At 37.7% G+C, this 12,568-nt stretch overlaps 1 protein-coding gene across 1 annotated transcript in view; it reads left to right on the forward strand.

Annotated features, from left to right (window-relative positions):
- The first annotated feature begins 2,624 nt into the window (after window positions 1-2,624).
- The window catches only part of LOC139711060 (DNA-directed RNA polymerase III subunit RPC5-like), a 31,911-nt gene continuing 21,967 nt past the window's right edge, over window positions 2,625-12,568 (forward strand). Inside the window, exons 1-3 of the mRNA XM_071622980.1 lie at window positions 2,625-2,663; window positions 5,804-5,854; window positions 10,107-10,184. Of these exons, the coding sequence (XP_071479081.1) occupies window positions 2,625-2,663; window positions 5,804-5,854; window positions 10,107-10,184 (168 nt within the window). The remainder of the gene's footprint in view (window positions 2,664-5,803; window positions 5,855-10,106; window positions 10,185-12,568) is intronic.

The raw sequence follows: 12,568 nt of genomic DNA on the forward strand, positions 1-12,568 counted from the left end.
CTTATATAATCATCAGCTGTCGGTTGATTGGCATACACCAAGTGGGCCGTGAGTTCAGCCCGTGAGAGTTCAGCAACCAACAACAAGAAAGACCAATATGATATTTCCCGAATTTGATAACGTTCGGTAAATACTAGTGGTGAACATACCTACTTGTTATATGTGTACATAATACTATGACTCGTTCGCGCTATCGCAGCCGCCTGGCTAGTGCACAGCAAAGAGCTCTACTAGTTATCTGGCACCTGCGAGCGCTGGGGTGCGTGCACACATTCCTCCCCTGGGGAATGCCTCCGGGATGAGCTTTCTTGTTTGTTTACATTTTGGTGTGCATGTGATGACCTCCCTGGCTTGAGCTGGTTTAGGGTCAAAGAGATTTTCCCCAGTCACCCAGTGACTGATGGGGAGGAGAAAATCTCTTTAGATTCTCCTCCTCACCCCATCCCATGGTCATCTGATCCGCATTCTCGTTCCCGATTTTTCGGGGAAGGGTCAAAATACCTTGGAACAAACATAATTTTTTATACAATAGTTGACCACCTGAATGGGGGACAGTGGTTTTATTGATGGATGGATGGGCAATGGGGGGGGGGGGGGGTGTGGAGAAGTTGGTCTCAGACGAAGTCGAGGGCGGTGGAAATAAGCCCCCTCCCCATCGCCGCCTATGCATTCAAAATCATTGAAGAATGGTAGTCATATCTAAGAGATGGTATAGTTTTGGTTGAGATTCAGATTTAACCTTCCAATTACAAACCATTTATGAATTAAAGATCATTCTGAGAGAAATCGCAAGCTTATTAGGGTTGATGATAATCGGTTTTGAAATGGCTGAGGTAGGGCTTATCCAAAAACAATTAACAAGTACTACAAAGTGGTCTTAACAAAAGGTGGGTCACACCTTTTATGAATTTCTCATCACAACCCAAACTTATGCCATTCCTTGAAAGTAGTCATATCGATGTAACAATGGTAGAGATGCATCGAAATGTGTGCTTCAGGAGAGATTTTCAAAATATGAGATCCCAATTGTTTCTGTTTCCATTATTTAGTGTCAGGCTTGAAAGCTTTTGAAGTGTTTTGATACACAACTGTGATTTTTTATGTCTTTTTGACAGAGAAGAATAATGTTTTACTGAAAGTTATACTGCCCATGGTTCATGATTCCAAGTTCAGCCCTTCGCAGGCTCGTTAAAACTTTCTCTCTTTGATAAAACTCTCAACTGTGGCACTGAAAACCTCATGCATAATGATTCTCCACTGTCAACGTTTTTTTTTTCTTTGTTAATTTTTACTCCTTGTAATGATATGTTTGATTATCGGCCCTTTATTCATTCATTCGTTTATTTCTGATTCTATCTTCATTTTTTCTCATCTGCCAGAATTTTTTAGTTAAGCAAACTCTTCTGATCTTAGTTTAGTTTGATTGCCATATATCATCTTCCTATGATTCTTGTCATTGAAATATGACATTTTGCATTTTATGTATTTGATATATTTTAAACAATTTCATTGATATAAACCCAGCGTTTTGTGTAATGATGATATATTTCTGATGAATGTAGTATTGACTGTTGTTTTGTAATATTATATACTGGAGTATTGTAAATTGTAGTTTTATTGTTATGAATATATGTGATAGTACAGTCATGTAATGATAATTTGAATATTGTTGCAGGGAATAAGAGGAGATTTTATGGAGTTCCGTTAAACCTTGCCCCCCCCCCCCCGGTTTGGCAGCAGCAGCAAAAGAAAAGAAATGAAAAGAAAAAATGAGTTGCGGAAACCCCCCTCCGTTAGTCAGCAGCAAATAGAAAATAAAATGAATAAAAAAAAGAATGAATTATTATTTGTGAAGCGGGCGATTTTTTATTATTGGCACCAGAAAATTGGGCTGAAGCCTTTTTTGTTTTGTTTTGTTTTGTTTTTGCTTGTCAGGCGGTGAAACCCGGAAGTGTCATAAGAAAGGACAAAAGACAAAATTGCACAGGTTAGCCTTTTTTGTTTGTTTGTTTGTTTGTTTATTTATTTGTCAGCTGACTAAACCCGGAAGTGGCTTAAGTATTTTTTCGCCCTTAATGTGTAGAATAACGGAACTAAACAAAACAAAACGAAACAAAAACAAATCTTGAACTAAATAAAGGGTTCACTTTTCTAATTGAGAGGCAAAAAAAAAAAATTAATCAATTAATTGATTAACAGAAAATAATGGTCGGGGAAGCAAATGTCATTACACAGCTGAGCAAGTCACCGATCGGAGTTCGAGTATAGTGCACAGAACTCAATAGTGTCGCGGAAATTGGAACCAAAGTATTTTCGGGGACGACGGGAAAGGCACATCCGATCTAGCCGATCCCAAAACTGACAGGAGTAGGCCCTCTGAAAAAGTTTCTGGGGGGGGGGGGGGAAATGCCTTTAAAATCAGTGATAATAGTCCACGCGTGTACTTGTATTCACAGAAATAGATGATCAATAAAGTGCCTCGAAAACTTGAGCAATGGACATTGCATTCCTATTTCATCATTGTTGGAACAGGCTGCAGGAGAAATCTTATCGCCATCGGGTTTCACGACGGCTCCGTTTGGCGCCCTCTTCGGTTGATGATGCTAATTGTACCACAGAACACGATGGCAGGCGCTGCGGAGGCAGACGCCGTGGTCGAGGAAGTATGTATTTTCTTCAATTTCAGAGAATATTGGGTGATTGCGGTTGTGGTATTCAAAATAACTGTTCACTTCGAAGTATATTAAGCGTTTCACGCATTTTTATTTTTCAATTCACAATGAAATATAGCTGTCGAAAGCTGTGTTCTGCGTGAAACATGATGTGTTCTATCCAACCAACTTCAATTTTAATTGGTGGGACTGTATAATTGCCACGGCGTGCAGTCGATCGGGATGTGCTGTCTAGTATAAACCTACTCTTTTTCGTTAAGTTGCTTGATGGTGGACAGATCACCTCCCATTGAGTTGTACTCCCTCTAGATGTGACTGCCCCGTGACTGTGTATATGGATTATATCATTATGAAACTCATCAAAACTGGTTTGTTCCTGAAATGGCAGTCTTCGTGGTCTTGATGTCATTTAACATTATTTATAGGCCTATTCTCTAGGGCAGGGTAAGGGCACCAGCAGTATTCGGTCAGCTACCGGTATGGTAGCCCTACTACATATCGACCACCCTCTTTTAAACCGACCGCGTGTAATTCGCGCACTGAACACTTAGTATGCACTTCTCTGTGCGCAAAGCACATAAAAATGGATTGGCTTTGAATGTAGATGAGGATGGTGTGGGAAAATGCGATAATTCACTGTTCATTAATGGTTTTAATCGAAGACAAAATTTCGAATGAATATTTTCACCAAATGGTAATGACAGCACAATGTAATGTCTATGGAAGTTTCTAAAAGACTTCTGAAAAGCTTCGTACAACACGGTGTTCAATACAACTCGGTTTGCTTGCATTGTCAACGCAAAACCAACGGTCGATACTGATAACACGATTTACCGCGGGGAGCTGAAACGAGGCCACGCAAGTTCGTCTGCGATATTTTTGCACTGAAACTTCGAATCGAAAAGGGAACAATGGCATTTGATAGAGCTGGATTTTCTCAATCACGTAGGTCAAGTTTTTAACGTGAATTTCAGTGTTAAATATTCTTATCAAGCAAATAAACATTAGGCGGTCGATGAGTAGTAGGTCCAACCCTATATATTCGGTCACTTATCACTTGTCATCAGCCAGTATTAGTAAGTTCAACTGTCACAACAGCAACACACGCAAATCACGTCGAAAAAGTGCTAAAAATCAAGAAAGATGCTGTTCTCTCACTGGATTTTTTGCTTCTCGCAAGCTTGGAGTGTGATGGTATCCTCCAAAAAATGCAAAAGAAAAACAAAATTTCCGTACGTGCCGATACAGTGTCTTAATGTACAAAGTGTTGAATGCAAGTGCCGATTCCCCAGTATTCGGTCACCAACGGGCACCGCAACGTCGCCGATGCAATTTTGCGACAACAAGGTAGCATGCGGCGCATTTTTCAGCTGCCTCGAACACGCATTGACTTTGAACGCGCATATCGCGTGACCACATACTAGTCGCGGTGACCGTATTCTGGGGAATTTTCAACTTGTTATATTTTGGGATTTTGTGAAATTCTGTGTGATATTTAACAAACTGAAAATTGAGATTAAAGAAATTTGATATATTTCACATACATTGCTGTAGATATGATGTATGTAGGCCTATCTATATATGTATTATTTTATTTTGAAAGATATTGCAAAAAAGCTAAAGTGACCGGATACTGGGGGTGTTACCCTACTAAAAAAAAAACAATTTTCGGCCGGCGGCCTCCAAAAATTCTGCAAAATCCAAAGTTATCACAAGCCAGCAAATTCTGCTGTCACAACACATGCATATCATATCGTTTCACATACTGGCGCACTCGTTCACCACCAAAAAGTGCCTGAGTCGACTCCAAAAATCTATCTCAATAAAAATCTCAAATTTTGCCGTCAAAAAAGCAGAATCGCTGCACCTTTTCCAAAACGCGTTTGAATAAGGTCCCATGTAAAGAATCGGGGTTGCTGAAAAAGCACTAAAAATTGAAAAAATTACTATTCAAAAACAAAAGAAAAACAAAATTTCCGCACGTGCTGATGCAGTGAATAAATGCACAGCCTAACAGGGGCTGAATGCAAGTGCAGAGTCCCCAAAATTTGGACACGAATGGGCGCCACAACGTCCGCGATGCAACCTTGCGCCAACAAAGTACATGTATAGCACGCACTCATTTATCAGCGGCCTTGTATGCGTATTGACAATTGCGTGCATGTCCGAATTTTGGAGAGGCTGTCCGAATTTTGGGGAATTAACATGGTGATAATATTCGGGGATTCTGTGAAATTTTGTGACGTATTTAACAAAATCACTCTTGGGAAAAAGTAGGTTGATGTATTATAGATATGATTTTGTAGAGTATTATTTGTGTTGAACAAATATTGCAAAAAGGCTTAAGTGTCCGAAAATTGGGGGTTTTACTCTGGTTTATATTATGTCATGTATGACATAGATTCTAGTCATCATTTGGTCATTAGGGTGCTTTCGATTTGCAAGGCGGACACTTGAGATGACGCTTGGGCTGGACGTTCTCCTCCTCTCTGAGTTAAAGCAATATGAATACTAAGTATATGACTCATACCATCTTTTGAATAGAAGCCCTGCAGTTGACCTCATATTAATTTTTTGTTTGAATAGTTTAATTGCAAGTACAGTTGAACCTCTCTTATCCGGCCTCCCTTTATCCGGATCTCTCTATTATACGGACGCAATCTCGCAGTGATTTTTTTAAAATAATTACAGGAGGAAAGGGGGATTCCCAACTCCTTGAGAACTCCTACACAAACACACATGAATTACATATTACTTCCAACATGATTAACATACATTACATCAAATTTCCTTCCAAATTGCTTACCTTCAGACATTTTAACATCCCCAAACATCCCCATATGTAACAATGAAAAGGTTGCAGTATACACATTACTACATGTGGTACTACAATGGGCTACATCAGTACATGTGTATGTATATGTACATGTATAAAGCATTGAGTCTCCCGTATCCGGCCAAATCCCTTATCCGGATGAGCCCCGGTCCCGACTTGTCCGGATACGAGAGGTTCAACTGTATGTAGCTAGAGTGGGAATAGATGTATACACTATTACAGTGTGGCAATTATCAAACCAGTGAATGCAGTAACTGTTATTTGTTTTCTTTTTTACTTTTTGTTTGTTTTGCAGGTTGATGTGTATCTCTCCAAGGAGTTGGCTGATAATCTGTATGTCTTTCAGGTAAGTTGTGCGCCTATACAGTGGTCTCCCGCTGTAATGAAGTCCTCGGGATAGGTAGTTTTTATGCCTCCGCCACGAAGTGGTGCCAGAGGCATGTTTTCGGGTTGTCCGTCCGTCCGTCCGTAATGAATTTTGTGGACGGCGTAACTTAAAAACCTTTTGAGGTATCCTAATGAAACTTGGCATGTATGTGTATTAGGGGGTGAAGTTGTGCCTATCAACTTTTGGGTGCACATGCTCAAGGTCAAAGGTCAAGGTCAAATATGTAAAATTTCACTATTTCCACCATATCTATGCAATGCCTGAAGATATTTTCTTGAAACTTAGTGTATATACATGTATTACCCAATTTAGATTCTCTGGTGAAAGTTTGGGGTCATGAGGTCAAAAGGTCAAAAGGTCAAGTAAAAATATTAAAACTTCACTTTTTTCTGCGTACCTTGGAAATTGTTCAAGGTATCTTCATAGAACATAGTATACTGTAAAACGAGGAATTTTCGCGTGCACTTTAATTTCGCAAATTTCGCGAGCGCCAAAATTTGCGAAATTAAAATGCACGCGAAAGCTTTTGTCTACACTACATGCATCAAATGCCAGTAGCAATTCACGAAAATTTCATGCCACGAAAAAGGCTGTCGGCTCCAATTCGCGAAAATTTCATGCCGCGAATATATCATGTTTTACAGTATATACATGTACTGACTGGCAGTGATTATCTAGAGAATGTAGGGTTTATGGGGTCAAAGGTCAAAGGCAACACTTCAAAATTTTACTATTTCCCTCATATTTATGCAATGCCAGCAGGATTATTTTTTTTTTACACTGGGTGTATGCATGTATAACCTAATAGAGATTCTCTGGAAAGTTCTTTTTTTTTTCTTTTCTTTTTTTGCCACAAAGGTCAAAAGGTCATAGATCAAGTGAAAGTGCTGAACTAGCTTTTTCCTCCATATCTTTGAAGTGGTTCAAGTTATCTTTAAACTTACTACATATTTATGCATGTTCTGCCTGACAATGATTATTGTATGAATCGTAGGGTCAAAGGCCAGATGAAAATGGTAACAATCTACTATTCAATACAGAAATTGCACTTTTTCTCCCTACCTTGAAAATTACTTAATGCATAAACTTATGAATGGGTCAAAGTCAAGTTAAAGTCCTTAAATCCACAAATACATGCTCTCCTATTCATCCAATTAAACCTAGGTCAAGGAAGGTGAACATTCAACACATTTGTGACAAACTTGTCATTTTAATATTTTGCCAATTTTGTGAAAATGTAATCACACATTGTCCACATGTACTATAGACCTATTATTAGGAGAATCATGCATTATGGCGGAGGCATACCAGTCGCCATAGTGACATTTCTAGTCTTTCTTTACATCAAAATTTTGTTACAACTGAAAAAATTAACAATAAAAATACATAGGATAATATTGCAGCCTGAATTTTTTTACTTCGTTATAACTGGAATTTCGTTATAACTGTGTTCGTTATAACTGGAGTGCACTGTACTCTCTTCTAGGACCACTTATGCCTCCACCATGAAGTGGTGCCGGAGGCATATGTTTTCGGTTTGTCCGTCCGTCAGTATGTCCGTCCGCGATAACTTGAGTAATATTGGCTGGAATTTTACCAAACTTGGTCCAAGTATAAAATGAGGCAATTACTTGATTAGATTTTGGGTGAAATCGGCTAAAGACCAAAGGTCAAAGGTCAAGGTCAAATCATGAAATTGTATCTGTTTATGCGATAACTCAAGACTGGATCAAGCAAATTTCACCAAACTTTGTCCAAGGATGATGTATGGTGGGACAATTGCTTGATTAATTTTGGAGTGAAATCGGACAGAGGTCAAAGGTCAAAGATCAAGGTCAAATCCTAAAATTTATCTGTTTACGTGATAACTCAAAACTGGATGAAGCAGCTTTCACCAAACTTGGTCCAAGGATGGTGTATGATGGGACAATTAGTTGAGTAGATTTTAGTGACATTGGCAAGAGGTCAAAGGGTCAAAAGGTCATGGTCAAATGCTAAAAATGTTGCTATTTCCCCCATATCTAAGCAATACCCGAAGGTATTTTCTTGAAACTTAGTGTAGACATGTACTACTGCATACAGATTCTCCAGAGAGAGCTTCATGTCAGAAGGTCAAAGGTCGAAAGGTCAAAGATTAGGTGAAAATGTTACAATTTCACTTTTCTCACAAATGGTTCATGTATCTTCATGGAACATGGTACATACGCATATATACTGACTGGTAGGGATTATCTAGGGAATTTAGGGGTCATGGGTCAATAGTCAGTGGTCAAAGGTCAAGGTCAACTCGTCAAATTTTACTATTTCCCTCATGCAATGCTTGCATTATTATTTTAAAAACTTAATATACATGTATTACCTAATGGAGATTCTCTTGGAAATTTCCTGCCAGAAGGTCAAAGGTCAAAGGTTAAGGGTCAAGGCCTGGTTTAAATGCAAAAAAAAAAAACCAAAACAAAGACTATTTTATACATAACTGTAATTACACTCTTTTGAAGATATTCAAGATATTTCTGACGAACCTGTCATTTTGATTTTGCCAGTTATGTGAAACTGTCATCACACATTGTGAAGACATTGTACTATACATCTATTGGGAGAATCATGCATTATCGCGGAGGCATCAGTCGCCATAGCGACATTTCTAGTTTAGTTTTGTGCTGCTTAAATGATGAGGCAAAGACACATGGACAGGAGTCTACAATTAATGGTTGTATTGGTATGCAGTCAGGGCTCCACAGTAACTTTTATTTTTGGTGGCCCAAAGGCAAACATCCGACCTCTTTTGGTGGCCCGATCAGGCTACCAAATGCTTCATTTCTGAAATTTTGGTGGCCCGACGTGCGTTTTTGGTGGCCCCGGGCCAGCGGGCCACCGTCAGTGTCGAGCCCTGGTAGTTCTATCATTGACCAAGTACAGGAGTGCATTATAAAGCATCAGAAACATCATTATGCAGAACATAGAAAGAAAACCAAAGATCTTTTTGTTGTCTTTCACAAATCCATTCATTTATCAAATATCAAAACTAGTTTAATGATGTCTATATAGAAGGGTTAAACTGAGTAATATGTGTGAGATAAAACCTTTAACCCTATAAAGCCCAAGGGGGGGCACATTGTGCCCCCCCTACCAGATTTTCGTTTGCCACTCCTTTGTCCTTAATCCGATTTCAACCAAATTTGGTGACTTTTCCTAAAATCTTATTGCGAACATTTTGATATATAATTTAGCTATATTTGATGTTGCTGGTTGCCATGGCAACCATAAACTTACAACCATGTCAGTCAGATTTTGCATATTTTTTCTGTTCCCATTTCATTTAACAGTATTACAGTGTATGAAATGGGTGTTTCTTGGCTGAAATTTGTTGAAGAAGCAAAATTTGAAGTAATCATGGTCCTGGAAAGTTTTTCTTATTATTTCCTTTGTTTTTATGTGAAAAAGGCATAAAACAATAGATATAATAGAGATAATCGAAAACAATAATATTTTCTACAGATTGCCCTTATATTTTGAGTTATTTTGATTCCTTCACCCAGGTTATGCCTCTAATATCATCAGTTTATCATATTTTCAATTTGCAATCTCAAAATTCCACTGCTATGCAAATATGAAATGTCATAACTATACATGTACCCATCCCAAACATTTCATCTCAGGTCTCATAATGTATCACTATGTTGATATCAATAGCGCCCCCGTGTGGTGACCTTGGGAAATTTCAAACATAACAAATAATAAAATTCCACTTGCTTATCGTTTGTGACAAATATGAAAATGATTGGTTTATGATAAGACATATATAATGGGGATAAAGAAATTATACCGAAAAATCATGTTTTTAGCATATTTCCTATGTATTTCTTTATATTTTTGTAAATAGCGCCCTCCATAGGTGACCTTGTGAAAATTCAAATGTACGGTCATGTAGAGTATAAGTTACTCTACCCACGTGCCAAATATGACAATGATACATCAAATAATAAAAAAGTTATATAGGGGGGGCACAATGTGCCCCCCCTTGGGCCTGCGAGGGGTCAAAATAGCTTGGGCTTAATAGGGTTAAGTGATCGAGAATGAAGACTTTAGATATATTTTCAGTTCTGCTTTGTTCATTTAACTCTAGATAAACCTGCAATATAAGCAATGAATTGCTGAAGCCCAGTTATACTGCATAGTATGTGGTGAATATTTGCTCTTATTTGTGCAGTACCCTGTCCGGCCTAGCCATATGCCCTATGATGACTTTGAGTATACATCAGTTCGCATCAAGCCCAAGCAGAAGAAGGTTAGTACATAAATATTGTAGTAATTGCTTGACAGCTCTCATTTGCTCTACTTTTACTCTTTTTTTCTTTACTGACTTATTACGTTTGTGATATATTTTCTCCATCTTTATCAGTGGCTTAATGATTATTCAATCACATTGTCTTTTGGACATGGAAGAAAGACTCAGTGCTAGGGTACAGCTTTAGAAAGCAGTGTACGAAGTTAAACTCTATAACACAGATTTTCTGCTTTCGTTAGAGAATCAGTCACTTTCTTACAGCTGATATGACATGAAGGGTTCAGATGATAGTGCTAGCATGCAAGCACAGACATAAACTAATGGGGCTGTTTTAACCATGCCTACAGAGTTTGACATTTACTCTCAATTTAGCGATGTACTTCTTCATTACCCTAAAATTTCAATGTTTATGCCTAAAATACATCAGAGAAAAGATTTGATCATGTTAACATTTTTGGTGTGTTGACAACAGTGATTGCACGATGTCCTTGCCACTTGGGTCAGTGAAGGGTACAGTGTACTTGATCATCAAGGATGATGGAATTCCCTTTCCATCCGAACTTGTCTGATTTTCATCCAGTGGACATTGTGACCTTCTCAATTTTTCTTCATTGATCTTTCCCATGAACTTGACTACTGCTTGAGATGGAGCAACATCTCGCATTCCACGCGGGTTACATTGAAACGTTTTCTTGATGCTCTGGTAATGATAGGAATCCATCCATCCTAATGATGAACTTCCATGCCTTGTCACTTTTCATAGTCTGTGCCCACTTTCTAGGAATTTATGGTCTTTGGTCTTTGACTCTGGAAAGGTTTGGATTGCATACAACAGAGTGGATGTAATTATGCTGTTACGATTCTGACCACCACAGCAGTCAGACTAAAGAACAACATGACTGACTGGATCCATGAGCGCAAACAACTGCAGAAGGCACAAACCAGTTTCTGATTGACCTCACTTGGCGACAGTTTCATTACCTCTGTTTTGTGGCCTCATTAAAAGCTGTTAGGGGCTATTTCACATTAAGTGTACACTTTTGTAAAAACTGATTTTTCCCTATTTTGGCCCATTTTTAGAATTTCCATTATTGTACTGGCGGTATTGTTTGATGGACCTTATCAACACCAACCTACTAGTTGCAATTTCAGGACAGTTCAAGTATTATTTCTCTTAAATTTTGGATTTTTTGTGTATTTTTAACGGAAAATGGATTCTCATTCGACATTTTTGATAAAGTTCATTGATATCTTAAATGAATTTAATGAAAGTTGTGCTGAATATTCCTCTTATTATATAAATACAACCATTATTCAGCATTTTGAAGCTTATTTGATGAAACTTGACCCATAAATGTGGAACTTATGAATGTTTTTGTAAAAGGTATATTTTCCGTTAAACAAAAAAATTGTGTCCTCTCCAGAACATACAAGTCACTAGCAGTGAATGAAAGCGATAAAGATGTGCCAAAATGCTGCTGATTTAATCTTCAGAATGTTTGTAAGTGAAAACATGTGACACATCAATGAACATAATGTGTTGGATTTATTTTACTGCTTGGTTATTTTGATATATAAATTTTCCGTTAAAAGTGTGTCCTCTCCAGAACAGGTACATTTTTCATTTTTTGAAGCACTAAGGATTTTGATATCTATTACTGTGGTATAGAAATAATTGTGTACTTCAATTCAACATAATGACATATGATTTTCTTTCTAAATTCTTATAGATGGTCAGTATCTTACATTAATGCAGCGTTAAACAGCATGTCCTCTCCAGAACAAAGGTAGTTCATCTTTTAACAATGTACAGAAACAAAAATTTTAACAGTAAAACTCCTTCTTTTATGTAAGAAAATAATGGTCTGTTGTTGCATACTGTAACAGAAATCATAAACTAACATTTCAACTGCTAGAATTTTATTCTAGAATTGATTTTCATTGGTTCATCTATGTAATTGAGCAATATCGGAAGTCAGCGGCGGCAATACTCTCACACCATATTTTGATAGTCAAGAAAAATTAATGTGATACTGTTTGTAACTGTGTAACTGACAAAATCTACTGATCATGGCAATTATTTACTAGCCTGGAAAACAATATACTGCATGCCTTCATGTTGTTCTGGAGAGGACACATATTTTAACACATGATTGCATTCACAATTTGGTCACTTTAATCAAGAGATAAATGATTTTTGTGCAGGTAATTGAATCCGGAACACTATACATCACTGTTTCACTCCCCATTTTCATGTTGTGTACAAAATAAGTTGGCCTATTCATTTTTTTTTTAATATGCTGTACTCCACTTAGAAGTATGCTCCCTTAAGAGAGTTTTGCAACAAATTGATGGGGTATTCATCATTTAAAGACCATTTTCTG

This window comes from Diadema antillarum, unplaced genomic scaffold (genome assembly GCF_040938485.1).
Source record: "Diadema antillarum isolate AM-2024a unplaced genomic scaffold, OU_Dant_1.0 seq00001606_RagTag, whole genome shotgun sequence".
Lineage (NCBI taxonomy): Eukaryota > Metazoa > Echinodermata > Echinoidea > Diadematoida > Diadematidae > Diadema > Diadema antillarum.